Source organism: Ranitomeya imitator, chromosome 5, assembly GCF_032444005.1.
Source record: "Ranitomeya imitator isolate aRanImi1 chromosome 5, aRanImi1.pri, whole genome shotgun sequence".
Taxonomy (NCBI): domain Eukaryota; kingdom Metazoa; phylum Chordata; class Amphibia; order Anura; family Dendrobatidae; genus Ranitomeya; species Ranitomeya imitator.
This window is the reverse complement of record NC_091286.1, coordinates 706549472-706569013: the sequence shown is the minus strand read 5'-3', so window position 1 is coordinate 706569013 and position 19542 is coordinate 706549472. Positions and strand designations below refer to the sequence as shown.

Genomic DNA, 19542 nt, shown 5'->3' with positions numbered 1-19542 from the left:
AAAGTCTGTACTGACCTGGAGAAGCAGCTGACTGTAGACCGGCCTTTCTGGTGAGGCTAGCTTCTCAGCCATGTCTGAAAGGGATGGATATAAACTGTTAGTTGAGCAGAGTAAAGTCTGTACTGACCTGGAGAAACAGCTGACTGTAGACCGGCCTCTCTGGTGTGGCTAGCTTCTCCGCCATGTCTGAAGGGGATGGATATAAACTGTTAGATGAACAGAGTAAAGTCTGTACTGACCTGGAGAAGCAGCTGACTCTAGACCGGCCTTTCTGGTGTGGCTAGCTTCTCAGCCATGTCTGAAGGGGATGGATATAAACTGTTAGTTGAGCAGAGTAAAGTCTGTACTGACCTGGAGAAGCAGCTGACTGTAGACCGGCCTCTCTGGTGTGGCTAGCTTCTCCGCCATGTCTGAAGGGGATGGATATAAACTGTTAGTTGAGCAGAGTAAAGTCTGTACTGACCTGGAGAAGCAGCTGACTGTAGACCGGCCTCTCTGGTGTGGCTAGCTTCTCCGCCATGTCTGAAGGGGATGGATATAAACTGTTAGTTGAGCAGAGTAAAGTCTGTACTGACCTGGAGAAGCAGCTGACTGTAGACCGGCCTTTCTGGTGAGGCTAGCTTCTCCGCCATGTATGAAGGGGATGGATATAAACTGTTAGTTGAGCAGAGTAAAGTCTGTACTGACCTGGAGAAGCAGCTGACTGTAGACCGGCCTCTCTGGTGTGGCTAGCTTCTCAGCCATGTCTGAAAGGGATGGATATAAACTGTTAGTTGAGCAGAGTAAAGTCTGTACTGACCTGGAGAAACAGCTGACTGTAGACCGGCCTCTCTGGTGTGGCTAGCTTCTCCGCCATGTATGAAGGGGATGGATATAAACTGTTAGATGAACAGAGTAAAGTCTGTACTGACCTGGAGAAGCAGCTGACTGTAGACCGGCCTTTCTGGTGTGGCTAGCTTCTCAGCCATGTCTGAAGGGGATGGATATAAACTGTTAGTTGAGCAGAGTAAAGTCTGTACTGACCTGGAGGAGCAGCTGACTGTAGACCGGCCTCTCTGGTGTGGCTAGCTTCTCCGCCATGTATGAAGGGGATGGATATAAACTGTTAGGCGAGCAGAGAAGAGCAAGTCTTTTGAAACGCACATCCCTCAGCTCCTCCAAAAACGTTGATTCTCATAGAACTGCAAGTGTCAGCACGGTGGCGCAGTGGTTAGCACAGCAGCCTTGCAGCGCTGGGGTCCTGGGTTCTAACCCCACCCAGGACAACATCTGCAAAGAGTTTGTATGTTCTCTCCGTGTTTGCGTGGGTTTCCTCCGGGTACTCCGGTTTCCTCCCACATTCCAAAGACATACTGATAGGGATTATAGATTGTGAGCCCCATTGGGGACAGTGATGATAATGTGTGCAAAACTGTAAAGCGCTGCGGAATATGTTAGCGCTATATAAAAATAAAGATTATTATAAAATAAAGATTATTAAGTGTCCGTTGCTCTGCTGTCACACCATGCACACACTGTCTGTCCTGCCGCAGACGCTGCTGGCCGGCTGGAGGAAACGTTGAAGGAAGAATTGTTCAGCCAGGGTTGGTTGAGTGGACTTTCTCCTCCTTTCCTGCATGGACTGCAGAGCAGCGGACAAACAGCTCAGTCTCCACCAAACAGAGCTCTGTTCTCCATTTCCCCGAGCTGCTCCCAATTTTGACTCAACTTTGGGGCAGTAAAAAAATCATAGACACTATGGACAGGAGAAAAAAAACATGGTTTGCATGCTGTCTGTAAATAATTTATGGACAATTTGGCAATCCTGAATTGAAGGCCTCGCAGTACTTCCGATTCATGGCAAGTTAATTTGCTACAAAAATTCAAGGAATCTGGCAGCTAAAATTGTGAAAATATTCTCTCATCTCTAGATGGAAGCAGTGAGATATTTCTCATACAGTTCTGTGAAGGAAAATAGGACAACAGTATCTGTATCCGATTATATCAGTGTATATTATCCTTCACTAGAATCTATAATTGCAGGCGCAGCCGCAGAACAACGATGGAGACCTGGAAAGAATTGAGTTCAAAGTCACCAAATGAGAAAATATATAAATACGTGTTTCATTAGATCACCAACTTTATTAGAACTAAAAATACGGGATTTTAATAACAGAAAAACAATGGGCAAAGAGACGACATGGGCAAAGAGACGACATGGGATAAGTGCAGGCGATATAGTACAATGTGTGATATGCAGTGCAAATAATTTACAAGAATGGGACAGAAATGCACAATGATGATGTAACTGCAAAATGTGATATAAGTACCTGCTTATTAATAATACATTGGGCGGAACAAGTGTCAGTACCACATAGATCACACATCACTTGTATGGAAACGTGGGTTAGAGTATAAGACACAACGTGCATAACTGTAGCAATGATCCACAGCCTGTCAGAGGAAGACAACGGTGCCGTATAATGTGAACAGGAGGCTACATCCTAAACATGATTATATCAAGTGCAAAAATGAACTCACACCAGAACGTGCCTGAATCACTGCACTGGTGTCAGAATGCCACAATGCACGTTTCGTTGCTGCCTTCTTCATGGGGTGTAAAGCTATGCTTATGGTCGGCAATAAAATGCAACACCATATGTTCTAAGGGGAGTAAAACTTGAAGAGTCACTTGTAGAGTAGAATAATCCGTAGGCATTATATGTTTAATGGGAGTGAAACTAGGAGAGTCACGTGTAGAGGAGAATAATCTGCAGGTATTGTACGTTTAATGGGACTAAATCTAGGAGACTTACTTGTAGAGGAGAATAATCTGCAGGTATTATATGTTTAATGGGACTAAAACTAGGAGAGTCACTTGTAGAAGAGAATAATCTGCAGGTATTGTATGTTTAATGGGACTAAATCTAGGAGACTCACTTGTAGAGTAGAATAATCCGCAGGAATTATGTGTTTAATGGGAGTAAAACTAGGAGAGTCACTTGTAGAGGAGAATAATCTGCAGGTATTATATGTTTAATGGGAGTGAAACTAGGAGAGACACTTGTAGAGGAGAATAATCTGCAGTTATTATATGTTTAATGGGAGTGAAACTAGGAGAGTCACTTGTAGAGGAGAATAATCTGCAGGTATTATATGTTTAATGGGAGTAAAACTAGAAGAGTCACTTGTAGAGGAGAATAATCTGCAGGTATTATATGTTTAATGGGAGTAAAACTAGGAGAGTCACTTGTAGAGGAGAATAATCTGCAGGTATTATATGTTTAATGGGAGTGAAACTAGGAGAGTCACTTGTAGAGGAGAAGAATCTGCAGATATTGTATGTTTAATGGGAGTAAAACTAGGAGAGTCACTTGTAGAGGAGAATAATCCGCAGGTATTATATGTTTAATGGGAGTAAAACTAGGAGAGTCACATGTTGAGGAGAATAATCTGCAGATATTGTATGTTTAATGGGAGTAAAACTAGGAGAGTCACGTGTAGAAGAGAATAATCTGCAGATACTGTATGTTTAATGGGAGTGAAACTAGGAGAGTCACTTGTTGAGGAGAATAATCTGCAGATATTGTATGTTTAATGGGACTAAATCTAGGAGAGTCACTTGTTGAGGAGAATAATCTGCAGATATTGTATGTTTAATGGGACTAAATCTAGGAGAGTCACTTGTAGAGGAGAATAATCCGCAGGTATTATATGTTTAATGGGACTAAATCTAGGAGACTCACTTGTAGAGGAGAATAATCCGCAGGTATTATATGTTTAATGGGAGTAAAACTAGGAGAGTCACTTGTAGAGGAGAATAATCTGCAGGTATTATATGTTTAATGGGAGTGAAACTAGGAGAGTCACTTGTTGAGGAGAATAATCTGCAGATATTGTATGTTTAATGGGACTAAATCTAGGAGACTCACTTGTAGAGGAGAATAATCCGCAGGTATTATGTGTTTAATGGGAGTAAAACTAGGAGAGTCACTTGTAGAGGAGAATAATCTGCAGGTATTATATGTTTAATGGGAGTAAAACAAGGAGAGTCACTTGTAGAGGAGAATAATCCGCAGGTATTATATGTTTAATGGGAGTAAACTAGGAGAGTCACTTGTAGAGGAGAATAATCTGCAGGTATTATATGTTTAATGGGAGTAAAACTAGGAGAGTCACTTGTAGAGGAGAATAATCTGCAGGTATTATATGTTTAATGGGAGTAAAACTAGGAGAGTCACTTGTAGAGGAGAATAATCTGCAGGTATTATATGTTTAATGGGACTAAATCTAGGAGACTCACTTGTAGAGGAGAATAATCTGCAGGTATTATATGTTTAATGGGAGTAAAACTAGGAGAGTCACTTGTAGAGGAGAATAATCCGCAGGTATTATATGTTTAATGGGAGTGAAACTAGGAGAGTCACTTGTAGAGGAGAATAATCTGCAGATATTGTATATTTAATGGGACTAAATCTAGGAGACTCACTTGTAGAGGAGAATAATCCGCAGGTATTATGTGTTTAATGGGAGTAAAACTAGGAGAGTCACTTGTAGAGGAGAATAATCTGCAGGTATTATATGTTTAATGGGAGTAAAACAAGGAGAGTCAATTGTAGAGGAGAATAATCCACAGGTATTATATGTTTAATGGGAGTAAAACTAGGAGAGTCACTTGTAGAGGAGAATAATCTGCAGGTATTATATGTTTAATGGGAGTAAAACAAGGAGAGTCACTTGTAGAGGAGAATAATCTGCAGGTATTATATGTTTAGTGGGACTAAATCTAGGAGACTCACTTGTAGAGGAGAATAATCTGCAGGTATTATATGTTTAATGGGAGTAAAACTAGGAGAGTCACTTGTAGAGGAGAATAATCTGCAGGTATTATATGTTTAATGGGAGTAAAACTAGGAGAGTCACTTGTAGAGGAGAATAATCTGCAGGTATTATATGTTTAATGGGACTAAATCTAGGAGACTCACTTGTAGAGGAGAATAATCTGCAGGTATTATATGTTTAATGGGAGTAAAACTAGGAGAGTCACTTGTAGAGGAGAATAATCCGCAGGTATTATATGTTTAATGGGAGTGAAACTAGGAGAGTCACTTGTAGAGGAGAATAATCTGCAGATATTGTATATTTCATGGGACTAAATCTAGGAGACTCACTTGTAGAGGAGAATAATCCGCAGGTATTATGTGTTTAATGGGAGTAAAACTAGGAGAGTCACTTGTAGAGGAGAATAATCCGCAGGTATTATATGTTTAATTGGAGTAAAACTAGGAGAGTCACTTGTAGAGGAGAATAATCTGCAGGTATTATATGTTTAATGGGAGTAAAACTAGGAGAGTCACTTGTAGAGGAGAATAATCCACAGGTATTATATGTTTAATGGGAGTAAAACTAGGAGAGTCACTTGTAGAGAATAATCTGCAGATATTGTATGTTTAATGGGAGTGAAACTAGGAGAGTCACTTGTAGAGTAGAATAATCCGCAGGTATTATATGTTTAATGGGAGTAAAACTAGGAGAGTCACTTGTAGAGTAGAATAATCCGCAGGTATTATATATTTAATGGGAGTAAAACTAGGAGAGTCACTTGTAGAGGAGAATAATCTGCAGGTATTATATGTTTAGTGGGAGTAAAACTAGGAGAGTCACTTGTAGAGTAGAATAATCCGCAGGTATTATATGTTTAATGGGAGTAAAACTAGGAGAGTCACTTGTAGAGGAGAATAATCTGCAGGTATTATATGTTTAATGGGAGTAAAACTAGCAGAGTCACTTGTACAGAAGGATCTGGTTCTACTTGTATTTCAGAAACTAAGTACCAGCACAATGTCAATCAGCTGTCTCTAAAGCCAGCAGGACACTGTCATGAATTAAGAGGTTTGAACTTGCAGGACAGGGATGTAGCTGGAATATGCAGCTGAGTTCTGGGCACCAGTTCATAGGAAGAAGGACGCCCTGGACCTAGAGAAGTAACAAATAAAAGCCAAAAAACTGATGAGGTTCATGGAGGAGCCTAGTTATGATGAAGGACTACAGGAATGAATTTTAGTTTGCCTTGAGATATGAAGTATAAGGGTGACATGATTGACTTATACAAGTACAGAAATAACCCATAGAAAAATTGTGGTAACAAGTGGCTTCATAAAAAACCCCACAAAAGACTATGGGGCATGTCTGGTGCCGAGTTTCTTTGCCATGGCAACTATTAATCTGGGGAATAGTCTACCTCAGGAGATGCTTACAATGGGAACCATTGATGGTTTTGAAAAAGGCTTGGATTCTTTTTTTTTTAAAGAAAATAATATAAATCAGTTGGTTCATGTCATGTGCTAAGGTCTTTTCTAAATGGTTGCTCAGTGGATCGACAACTGCTTTTCTGGTTCGGCCCGGATCATGCATTGTAGTTGTACATATTCTCCCTCATGTTAGTTATCCTTTCCCATCTATGAGCTTTTTTTAAACATATTAACTATAGAATTATGAGTTAACATCAAAAATAGCTTAAAAATGCTGGATCAGCAAAGTTTGCATCATTTTGCTTCAGTTCCAGTTGCTTGACGTGGCATACACTCTCGATACATCTCAGACGACCATTCCGTCTCCATGAGAAGAATCCTTCAAATACTCCTTCTTCTTCTGTCTTCACTGAGTGAAGAACATTCCCAGCTTGGCTGCAGCCTCCAGGGATGGACAATGGATTCCTTCCTCCAGAACGGAGATATTTTAATTGGAGGAACTTTCGTTGTTCACTCTGACTTTTACTTCCAACCACCGACTTTCCAGGAGCAGCCAAAGCCTGTATTGTGCACCAGGTAAGGGTGGGTTCATCCTTTCTACTTCTGATGCTTCTAATGTTACATCAAGAATAGTGTCTTGCTCTACACATCAGCAGAAAAAAAAAATAAATTACAAAGATGGGTGTCAACCGGCTAGTTGTCACCCATTAATCATTTTTTGTACAAACCTCAAGAAGGTGGGCAGCAGTCTAGGTAAATTGCGTGCCAATAATGTTGGCCCATGTGAACAGGTGACAATGTTTTGGCTCAATACATTTAAGCTTTTGTCAAACCTACAGGTGAGTAGAAAATATATTGGTCAAAGTCAAATTAGATGCGACCATGTTGCTTCAGATCACGTTGACCATTTATTGGTCTTTCTTGATGATGTCTTCTTCTCGTTTCTTGTAGCCTCTGTATATTTCAGATTAATGAGTGTTTATTATAAATAAGCTATAAATCTCTCATTATCTTCTGGTTCTCATAGTTTCCACATCCGTTATTACCGAGATGTTCTTGGCCTCATATTTGCACTAAATGAAGTTAATCAAACTCCGAACCTCCTGCCTAATGTCACGCTGGGTTTCAGTCTCGTAGACACTTGTATGTCTGAACTGAGAGCAGTCAGAGGAGTCATGTCGTTGTTGTCCGGAACTGCTAACCCTATTCCAGATTATGATTGTTGCCTCCAGACTGTCAAAGCTGGGATCATTGGGGATGTTTACTCAGCTTTATCTCTTCCAATGGCTCGAATCCTTGGTGTCCTCCATTACCCCCAGGTAAAGCATTTGGACACACATCTCACCTGTTATGATGCATTGATCTGCTCTTTGCTTTCACTATGTAAAGCTGCAAACTTCATTTACTGTATATCAATATTATAGGAAATTTCATGGATTGTGAAATAGATTATGTGTCTTTTCTAGATCAGCCATGGGGCCACCCTGTCCAGCCTTAGTAATAAGATTAACTTCCCATCATTCTTCCGCACAGTAACTAGCAATGCGTTTCAGAACATTGCTCTTTCTCAGCTGGTTGGCCAGTTTGGCTGGACATGGGTGGGAATGTTGGTGGTGGACAATGATGTGGGGCTACAAGGAGCACAAGTCATCCAAGCCAGTATGGAGAGAATTGGAGTTTGTATAGCCTTCCTGGAGAAAATCCACCTGAGCTATTCAGCCAGACAGATTTCCAGCGTGGTCCAGGTCATTAAGAAAAGCACGGTCAATGTGATTGTTCTGCACTGTCCTGAGGTCCACACGAAAGCTCTGCTAGATGCTCTGTTTGCTGAGGGTGTGACTGGGAAGATATTCATAACTTCCGTTTCCTTTGCAATGACTCCAGGACTTTATTCTAAAAATACCTGGAAGATTTTGAACGGCACCATTGGGTTGATTCCAAAAACAGGAGATATGCCTGGATTTGAAAGCTTTCTTCTCAACCTGAGTCCATCTGACCATTCTTCGTACCCATTTATCAGAGTATTCTGGGAGAAAGCATTCAACTGCAAGTGGACTAATGGGGACAGGGACCTGCAAACCTCAGCTGTCCTCAATAAAAATGACACAGCACACTGCACAGGGAAAGAGGACCTTGGAGAAAATATGGCTTTCTTATTTGAGACCAATGACCTGAGTTTCACCTACCATGCCTACCTAGCGGTGTATGCCTATGCTCATGCATTGCACTGGCTACTTAGATGCCATGATGGAATCTGTGATGAATTTAGGGATGTAAAACCTTTGAAGGTATGTGATGATTTATATAATGTTTTCCTGGTTTTGTTTTACTGCTGTCAGCTCAATCTCCAGCCAATGCAACTTGATAGATGAACAATCTGGAGAACCATTGATTTTGTCCAAGCCTTGATAGCTCCATCAGGATGTTCTCCACCTTAATCCTGATAGTTATCAAGCCATTGGGTTGCTGGTCATCCTCTTCGCATTGTTCCTTCTATTCTTCTGATCTCCTCCAGTTATTGCTCTCTTTGCATGTTGTGTCCAAAGTAGGCAAGTTGTAGCTTGGCGATCCTTGCTTCAAATGACATTTCTGGCTTTATTCATTCCAAAATTAATTTATTTGTTCTCCTTGCTATCCATGGTATTGTTGAAGTCCTTCTACAGCGCGACATTACAAAGACATCAAAATACCAAACTATGTACTGTGCATTAATTGCCAGTGAAATGTTCCTCAACTTGAAGATCTTGTCCAGTCACTTCATTGTTGATTTGCCCATAGCTATTCTCCCATTGACTTCCGGTGTCATCACTGCATTTCGATCATTGATCCGAGAAGGTTGAAGTCCTTTACAACTTTCAGTTTGTAGCCATCCATCTCACATGTGCCCCCGTCATACCTGGCAGTAGTCAATATCTTCATCTTCTTTGTGTTGGGTAGGGTCCCATGTTCGAAAGTTCCATCATCTGCGTACTTAAAATTGTTGATTAGTCCAGCAATTTTGTTTCCTTCTTCCTTTTTAGCAATCCAGCCTTCCTAAAAATATCTTCTGCATATAAACTTAAGAAAAATGGTGCTAGAATGCCACCCTGCCTCATGCTTCACACTACTCCGCACCATGCCATGTCATCGTATTCCATCCAGATTGTGTCACGCCGTAAGCGGCGTTAAAGGGGCAGCATGGCGTACTGGGACCCGCACCTGTCCCTACCACTTTAATGGGGCCCTGGCTTTCCCTTATCTTGGGGGTACCTATGATGGTTAGGAGGCCTGAGCCGCCAGCGTATCCCTGTCTCCTGTGCAGGCCCTATCAGTGGCCCCCTCTCCCACCAAAGGAGGTGGACTGCACCAGTGTAATAATACAACAAATAACAGGGTATACAGACAAGGTAACTAAAAGTCTCAAACTCACCAAATGCTCACACAACCACAGAGGAAACACAGAGAAGGGAAGAGAAGGAATAAACTAGGAAGGAAAACAGGTTAAACATGCAACCAAAACAGCAGACACCAATCTCTGTAAATAAACCTCCAACACCAACACTACGCTCCTTCAACCTCCAAGCCAGGCAGTAGAACTGATCACTGACAATAGCTGAAGTCAGCAGCGGGTCTATATAGAGGTTCAGATTACAAAATCCACTTCAGCTGAGAGACCCAGCTCTCAGCAACTCAGCAATAAGGTTAACTCCTGCACTGCTGGCACAAAGCAGCCAGGTCAGAATACAGGTGAAGAGTTTCTGTTCACTGTGTGTGAACGAGGCCCAGAGCGCTGCGGTTCTCTGGAACCTCTCTGTCGCGGTAGCCCTGTGGCAGATTGTTGCTTCTTGGTATTCAGTGAGATTAGGTCACATCAGTCTTTGTCTCAGGTTTGCACAGTTAATTTGATGTTCTTCTTACTGTGTGGCCATTGTAGCCATTTATGTAAATTCTAAAAATAAGAAATCATGGGTTCACTTGGGTCATGAGCAACATTCAAAACACATTTTAGAATCCTGATTCATAAAATTTGCATATATTGTTCATTCACTGCCAGATAAATCCTCTAGATAAGGCCCAAATGATTGAAATTTAATTGTTTCCATCCCATTTACTGGTTGTGGTATGACGAGCCAGCCCCTGACCAAATGTCAACCATGGAGCTGTAATGGCCGGTTCAGTCTATGGACCATGACTACATATTCGCCAGTGTGAGGATTGAAGGTCATGAGGTGGATTCTGTGATACTGACCATGTACCTCTTCTACAGGTGCTTCATCACCTCAAGAAATCAAGTTTCCGTACCAGCTCAGGGGAGAAGTTTACATTTAATGCTGATGGTGACCTCACAGCTTCCTATGACATCATTAACGTTCAGATTCTCCAGAACACATTTAATTTTGTGAAAGTGGGAAAAGTCAACCCAGAATCTAATGATGGAGACAAAATCACATTGAATATCAGCTCCATTCTGTGGAATGAGAAGTTTTCACATGTGAGTACAGAGGAGACCGGGACTTTTACATAATAATATGCTTTATAGAAGTATTATTGGGCAGGTATCAACATGGGGCAGAGGGATTAGCGGCAGGTAAATGTGAAATGCATTCCACAGACATCACCTACGGAGAGCGGCTCCTCAATGACTCACATTACTCCTCCAGGAATACGGCTCCTTGTAAATTGTACCTGAATACTGTCCTGATGGAGAGGCGGCCTCCCCTCCACACCCAGCTCCAGAAATCAAGAAATTCTAGGATCTAAAGGTACCTTCACACATAACGATTTCGTTAACGCTTTTTGTGACGTAGCAATGATATCGTTAACGAAATCGTTATGCGTGACAGCGACCAACGATCAGGCCCCTGCTGGGAGATCGTTGGTCACTGGGAATGATCAGGAAATTTTTTTGGTCGCTGATCACCTGCGTGTGTGACGCCCATTCCAACGATGTGTTCACCGCAGGGCCGCGCTTAGTAACCCGATATTTACCCTGGTTACCATTGTAAAAGTTTAAAAAAAAAAAAACAGTACATACTCACATTCCGATGTCTGTCACGTCCCCCGTCGTCAGCTTCCTGCACTGACTGTGTCAGCGCCGGCCGGCCGTAAAGCAGAGCATAGCGGTGACATCACCGCTGTGCTCTGCTTTACGGCCGGCCGGCGCTGACACTCAGTGCGGGAAGCTGACGACGGGGGACGTGACAGACATCGGAATGTGAGTATGTACTGTTTTTTTTTAACTTTTACAATGGTAACCAGGGTAAATATCGGGTTACTAAGCGCGGCCCTGCACTTAGTAACCCGATATTTACCCTGGTTACCCGGGGACTTCAGCATCGTTGAAGACAGTTTCAACGATGCCGAAGTCTTTCCCCGGATCGTTGGTCGCTGGAGAGAGCTGTCTGTGTGACACCTCTCCAGCGACCACACAACGACTTACCAACGATCACAGCCAGGTCGTATCGCTGCTCGTGATCGTTGGTAAGTCGTTTAGTGTAACGGTACCTTTACACCAAATCCACTTAGTAAAAAACTGCTAAATTATTTACTGACTGACAGCAGAAATATGAACATTTTATTTATGAATTTATTAATATGTAGGTTGTATGTTTCTGAATAATTATTAGTATAGTTATTATTTATTATTATAGTGCCATATATCCCATGGCGCTTTACATGTGAGGGGGGGGGTATACATAAAAAAGTACAGTAATCTTATACAAAACAAGTAGAGGAGGAGAGAGGACCCTGCCCTGGAGTTTCTAGGTAATGGGGAGCCAGTGAAGAGGCCGGGGAATGGCGGGGGTGGAGCTCCCAGCAGGGCAGTGGGGTACTCGGTACTGGGTCAGGTACTTAAAGGGATGTGTCACGGCAGAGGTGAACCAGTCCATAGCCCTGGACGCCCATGTTAAAAGAGTCGGTATTTAAAGGGATTTTAGGAATAGAGCTTGTTCGTGATGCCACCTGTGGTATTCGGTCAGGGATGACCGACGCTACTTTAAGGGGTCCTCCGGGGTGATTATTGTGGCAGCAGGGATGGTATAAATTCCTACAGGTGAAGTTGGGTCCCCAGGGCTCCCCGGTGTAGTAGGGACAGATGGTAGGCGGTGTAGAAAGAAACGGAGGACACAGGTTTGCAGTCTCTTTACCTGGTTTTCTGATGAATTCAGGCAGCCACAGTCCAGGGTACCGGATCACAGGTGTCGATGTTCCAGCCAGCGTGGAAATGAGTCTGGAATCCCCCTTGCCAGGTGGGGTTGGAAGACTTCCCTCTAGCACTGTGGTGTAGTCCGTTGCTGCGTTAGGCCTCACACAAGGTTCTCACGTTTTCTCTCTCTGTCCCCCTTGTTGATAGGACACTACCCGTAGCTTGAGCCTTTTTACAGGATCTCTAGCATGACCCGGGCTCTATGTGCTACTGTGTCCTCAGGTTTCAATGGTGGACATGTGACTTGCAATCCAGCTATCCTGCCGGTTTCTGCTGTGAGATGTAGAGAACTTCACAACCCCGGTCTTCCAGCTACCGGTATCTGCGCTCAGTAGGGAGGTAGATCAGTCGCAGCTAACCCCCAGCTCTTTACTCTTCTTTGCTTCACTTCCCCTTCACGCTCTCTAGAATCTGTTCTGCTTTCCCTTCTCTCCTTCCAGGAGCTGCAGCACCCTCGTGGCCGCACGGCCCCTCCCTCAGATTCTCTTCCTCAGACTGCTCTAGTCTGCTGTCTGGCAGTCACTGACTCCTCTCACCAACTCACTAACTTTCCCTCCAGACTAGAATATACATAGGGGAGCCACCCACAAGCTGGATCAGAGCTCCCCCTTCTAGCCTGGAGTATGAACATGTTGCATGTTTGTGATTACCTGATAAAGAGATCCTTCATCGCTTCCAAGCGTGACATCACTCTCCCCGTGTGGAAAGCAATGCCACTGTAACAACCAGGAACCTTGGGTGTTACAGGAGTATAAGTGGATTAGTTGGGCAGCAGAGTTTAGAATAAATTGGAAGGGTGCAAGAGTGTTAGAGGGGAGGCGACAGAGCAGGAGTTTGCAGTAGTCAAGGCTGGAGATAATGAGGATGTGCACTAATAATAATAATAATATAATAATAATAGTAATCTTTATTTTTATATAGCGCTAACATACTCTGCAGTGCTTTACAGTTTGCACACATTATCATCACTGTCCTTGATGGGGCTCACATTCTAAATTCAAAAGAAGAAAAATGTCCAGCTCCACCGAATCCGTGTTGTGATTCACACCCACATGGTTTGTGCTGAAGTTTGTATCCTCTATGTTACAAGTTTGTGAATAAAGACATTTTATCTTCACGGATTCGGTAGAGCCTGACATTTTTCTTCTTTTGGACTTTATACGTTTGGACACAGCGGGTCCGTGCTCCCGAAGTTCAACAAATGCATTACGGGTGAGCAGGTTTATTTTTCTTCTCACAATCTAAATTCTCTATCAGTATGTCTATGGAACTATGCACTATTGTTTTTGCAGATTCTTGGTTGAGGAATGTACGGATCCGGGAAAAATTTTGAGTTGAAGTCAGCAGGAAATGGAAAGGTCTTGGATATGTGACTTGAAGGACAGATCAGAGTCAAGGATTACCACGAGGCTGCGAGCTTGTGGGACTGGGGAGAGTGGGCAGCCATTTACTGTAATGGATAGGTCCGCTGGGGTAGTCGAGTGAGATTGGGGAAAGATGATGAATTCTGTTTTGTCCATGTTAAGTTTCTGAAATCTAGCGGAGAAGAAGGATGAAATAGTGGACAGACATTGAGGGATTCTGGTTAGTAGGGAGGTGATATCTGGTCCAGAGATGTAGATCTGTGTGTCATCAGCATAGAGGTGATACTGAAAGCCATGAGATTCTATGAGCTGTCCCAGGCCAAAGGTGTAAATGGAGAAGAGCAGGGGCCCTAGAACTGAACCTTGTGGGACTCCGACAGATAGGGGGCGAGGTGAGGAGGTGGTGTGTGAGTGGGAGACACTGAATGTCCGGTCTGTTAGGTATGATGAGATCCAGGATAGGGCCAAGTCTGTGATGCCAAGGGATGAGAGGGTCTGTAATAATAGGGAATGGTCCACTGTGTCAAAGGCAGAGGACAGGTCCAGGAGGAGGAGGACAGAGTAATATAGAAGGCAGAGGACAGGTCCAGGAGGAGGAGGACAGAGTAGTGTCATTTGACTTTGGCAGTTAGGAGGTCATTGGTGACTATAGTTAGGGCAGTTTCAGTGGAAAGATGCGGTCAGTAGCCAGACTGTTAGCGGCCGAAGAGGCAGCAAAAGAGAGGTGGGAGGACAGTTCGAAATAGACATGTTGTTCCAGTAGTTTTGAGACATAGGGGAGAAGTGATATGGGGTCATAGCTACTTACAGAGGATCAGTCAAGAGAGGCCTCTTTGAGGATGGGAGTGATTGAGACATGTTTGAAGCATGACGGGAAAACATCAGCTGTTAGTGATAGGTTGAAAAGATGGGTTAGAGTTAGGTTGGGATGAAAATTGTAGTGAGTTTTGGCATGAAGTGGGATGGGATCGGATCAGTTGCACAGGTGGTGTGATGTGATTTTGAGAGTAGGGAAGAAAGTTGATCTTCTGTAATGGTGAAGAAGTTGGTTTTGGAGGAGAACAGCTGAGTAGTTCGGAAGAGGGGTTGTGGGGGTTTTAGGCCAAAGCTTTCTCTGATATTATCATTTTTCTGACAGAAGAATGAGGTAAAGTTTTCAGCCAAGATGAGTGGAGATGGAGGAGATGCTGGGGGACGGAGGGGAGAATTGAAAGTGTTGAATAGTTGTCTAGGGTTGTGAGATAGGGAGGATATGAGAGAACAGAAGTAGGTTTGTTTTGCTGTGACGAATGTGGCCATGAAAGTAGTGAGGGACATCTCTGCTCAGCAACCCTGGTAGCCCTTCTCAGTTCTTTGGTCAGGCTGGTGTTCCAGGGTTGTCTGTTGATTTTGTGATCTTTGGTATGTGTGAGAGGGGTGACCAATTAGAGAGCTGCAGCTATTGTGTAAGGAACTTATGTCTGTAAAAGGGATAAGGAATTCAGAGAGAGAGGGTGTTCAAGTTTGTGGTGTGGGGATTGTGGAACTGAATAGGAGAGGAAATATAAGTAGGTTGTGGTCAGAAAGAGGGAGAGGTGTGTTACAGAGGTTAGAGAGGGAGCAGAGGCGGGTGAAGATGGGGTCCAGTATGTGGCCATCTTTGTGGGTGGCTGCAGTAGACAATTGAGTTAGGCCAAATGAGGAAGTGAGAGATAGAAGTTTAGTGACAGCTGAGAGGGAAGTGTCAGTGGCGATGCTGAAGTCACTCATGATGATATTGGGGATGTCAGTGGAGAGGAAATTAAGTATCTAGGTGGTGAAGTGGTCAAAGAAAATCGTGGCTGTTCCTGGGGGGCAGTAAATGACAGCCAGTTGGAGGTTGGTGGGAGAGTAGATGTGCACAGACTGCACCTCAAAGGAAGGGAGAGTAACAGAGGGTGGCAGTGGGATTTGGGTGAAGGAACAGTTACTGTATCTGACAGGAGAAAGCCAACTCCTCCGCCATGCTTGCTGCTGGGGTGGGAGGTGTGGGAAAGGTGGAATCCACGAAAGTGCAGCTGGAGAGGCTGTGTCAGAGGGGGTGAGCCAGTTTTGGTGATAGCGAGGAAGGAAAATTTGTTAGTAATAAAAAGATCAAGAATGTAGGAAAGTTTATTGCAGTCAGAGCAAGCGTTCCATAGAGCTCACTTTCGAGGGACCGGGGAAGCAGGGGCTGGGCGAATGAGTATAAGATTAGAGAGGTTACAGAAATGTGTGGTAGAGCATGGATGGGAGGTGGAAGTGACTGGGGATGTGGTGAGGAGGACCAAGATTTGGAGAGATGTCACCAGCAGTGAGAAGGAGCAGAGAAAGTGTTAGCAGGTGGGAGCAAGAGAGGGCATGAGGGGCTGTCTGTGTTTTGAGACAGAGAATTGTATGTAGAGGAACAGTTCTGAGGAGGAGGTGAGATGGATGGGGAGGATGGAGGGAGAGATGACCAGTTCCTTACTAGGTGTAGGGACTAGGGAGGTTAGCAGAAAGTGAAGGACTAGGGGGTGAGAGAGAAAACAAACAGAAACATTGTTTACAGTGACTGTATCGTTACCTTTAGTTGCCTGCTGGATGATCAAGGCTGAGTTAAAAAGCAGGTAATAAATAACATTGGGGGTATAACGAGTTAGTTGAAAAGCATACCAAGAAGCTGAGGTAGGGGAATGCCAGTGTGGAAGTTGGGTCACGTACCTGTAGGAAGAATAAATAAATGGACATGCTGATTAGAGTGTGATGGAGGCAGATGGCACGGTACAGTCTGTATACTTCATATTAAATTCTGGATTAATTCATAGCTCCACACTTCTATGGTGCACTTATATGGTGCACACTGGTTCTATTTTATATGCGCTGTATGTTTGCTAGTCATGTTAGTTTGTCAGTATGCACACTTGTGCTCAAAACTTTACATACCCTTGCAGATTTTTTGCTTTCTTGGGCTTTTTTACAGAGAATATGAATGATAACATCAAAGCGTTTTCTCCACTCATTGTTAGTGGTTGGGTGAAGCCGTTTTGTCATGATCCGTTCCAGGGTTTAATCCTGTCTGCCCTTTTCCAGGTGGATGAAGGGTTAAGTTTGCTCTGCCTCATTCTGGGTTCAGGTTTACTATTTTGCTCCCATGCATCCTGCTGGTGATGTCAGCTATAGTTCTGCCTTCGGCATGTGTACCTGAGTCTTGTTATCCTTGATTTGTCCTGCTGTGATCCCTGACTTGCCCCGTGTCTGTTGTCTTCCTCTGTCTGCCCTTTTCCAAGCGTTTCTCTGTTTCTCGGTTTGATTATCTGGTTTCTGACTCAACCTGTACTCGGACTCGCTTCTGCTTTCTGTCTTTGCCTTATCCACTTCTGACCGTTGCTGAACCCCCTGGCTTTTTCCTGACCACGTATACTGCTTACTCCTTTTTGTACTTTGCATCTGAATGCTTTTGACTTGGCTTGTCTGACCACTCTCTCGCCATTTGGTGACACCTGTGCTGCTGCTCTATGGAGCTACTCTTTGTACGCAGTCTCACTTCCCTCTCAAGCTCCCTCTGGTGGAGGTTGCATTACACTGCACTGCAGCAGCATGACATTATAGCTGACCACACATTTAAAGGGATTTCTGCATTTTCTTCTCTGCTCTGTTTGCTATGGATCCACTCCATACCTTGGCAGATCAAATGGACAGCTTGACATTGATGATACAAGACCTGTTTATGGAACAGAGGGCCTTGGCCTCGTCTCATAACCACCTGCAAAGGGCGCTTGCTAACACAGTAAAATTGTTGCAGACTGACTGTAGGCACTCTAACACTGTTGATGTTTCATTGCACTCTCCCGAACCTACAGTCAAGCTCCCAGATATCTTCTCCGGTGAGAGAGAGATTCCATACTTTTAGGGAGAGTTGCAAGCTATTGTTTTCTCTTAGGCCCCTATCTTCTGGTGATGAGAGTCAGCAGGTAGGGATAATCATTTCCTTACTGCGGGAGGGACCTCAGTCGTGGGCTTTTTCTCTACCTGCTTCTGCCCCTGAACATGTGTCTGTGGACAGATTCTTTGAGGCTTTGGGACTCATTTATGATGAACCAGACCGGGTCAGGGTAGCAGAGGACATGATCATGGGTCTCTCCCAGAATGAACTCACTGCTGAACAGTATTGTTCTGAGTTTAGGCAGTGGTCTGTTGAGGTGTCTTGGGGTGACTCTGCTCTGAGATGCCTGTTTGACAGAGAACTTTCTGATCATCTCAAGGGCATGCTGGCCCTTCATATGCCACCCAGTTCCCTGGAGGAGACCATAACCCAGGCCATTCGTATGGACCGGAGGTGACGGGAGAGAGGAACTATCCAGCGTGAGATCCCTGTTTTGCCTGCCAAGTCTGAGATGATGTCATTCAAGGAGACTATGGAAGTTGGTGCCACCAACTTCAAGGAGAAAGACAGGAAGCGACGACGTGATGGGAAATTATGTTTTTATTGGTGAGATCAGGGACATTGGAAGGACTGCCCTTCTTGTCCATCGAGTAACAAGCTGCAGAGTCTGGGTGATGGTCTAGGAGGTCATCCTGACTCCCAGGTACCATTTTCATAATTTAAAAAAGTTTTGTTAGAGGTGGAATTGGTTTATGGAGGTGGTTTTGCATCCCCTTCATCATTTGTGGACTGTGGATCTTCCATGAACTTCATTGACTCTAGTCTGGTGTCCAAGTTAAAGTTAGGGACAGTTGGCTAGAGACTCCAATCCATGTTGTTGCCATTGATAAGACACAGTTGGCTCAAAATATCCTTAAGTTTGTCTCTGAGGAGTTCCTCCTCAAAGTGGGTTCCTTGCATCAGGAACGAATTTCATGTTATGTTATGAATAATCTTCCTGCGGGACTGGTGTTGGGGTTCCCCTGGTTGCAGAGGCATAATCCTGTTATAGACTGGGGATCTCGTGATATTGTTAAATGGGTCCTAATTGTTCCAATGGTTGTCTTTCTTCTGTTTTTGTATCTGCCATTAGTCCAGAGGTATTCCGAGTACCTAAAGGACTTTGGGGACATGTTCTCCGAAAAAGAGGCTGAGGTCTTGCCACCCCATCGTCCTTATGATTGTACCATTAATCTTATTCTGGGTTCTAAATTGCCCAAAGCCCGTTTGTACAATCTTTCTGGCCCGAAATGTATTGCTATGAAAAACTATATCTCTGATAGTCTACGCAAAGGTCACAACCGTCCCTCTGTCTCACCTGTGGCCGCAGGATTCTTTTTTGTCAAGATAAAAGATGGAGGTTTACGCCCCTGCCTTGATTTCCGGGAACTAAATAAAATTACTTTGAGAAATACCTACCCTCTCCCACTCATTCCTGATCTCTATAACCAATTGTCTGGGGCTAAGTGGTTTTCCAAACTTGATCTCATGGGAGCATATAACCTTTTCCGTATTCAGGAAGGATATGAGTGGAAAACCTCCTAGGGTCTGTTTGAAAATTTGGTCATGCCCTTTGGTCTCACAAATGCACCCACTGTCTTTCAGAACTTCATAAATGATGTTTGCTCTGATTTTATTGGGCACTTTATGGTTGTATAATTGGATGATATCCTTGACAAGGAATACTACTTTGGTCATTTATGTGCTGTTCTTCACAGGTTTTAGGGTAATTCTCTGTTCCCTAACCTGAGAAACGTTTGTTTTGTGTCTAGGAGCTTTCCTTTCTGGGGATCATCCTTTCTGCCAATGGGTTTCGGATGGATCCCAGAAAGGTAAAGGCCATTGTTGATTGGGTGCAAC

At 43.7% G+C, this 19542-nt stretch overlaps 1 protein-coding gene across 1 annotated transcript in view; it reads left to right on the top strand.

Annotated features, from left to right (window-relative positions):
- Positions 1–6415: 6415 nt before the first annotated feature.
- The window catches only part of LOC138638881 (extracellular calcium-sensing receptor-like), a 29707-nt gene continuing 16580 nt past the window's right edge, over positions 6416–19542 (top strand). Inside the window, exons 1-4 of the mRNA XM_069728586.1 lie at positions 6416–6806; positions 7258–7549; positions 7697–8518; positions 10477–10701. Coding sequence (XP_069584687.1) covers positions 6598–6806; positions 7258–7549; positions 7697–8518; positions 10477–10701 — 1548 coding nt within the window. The 5' untranslated portion in view covers positions 6416–6597. The remainder of the gene's footprint in view (positions 6807–7257; positions 7550–7696; positions 8519–10476; positions 10702–19542) is intronic.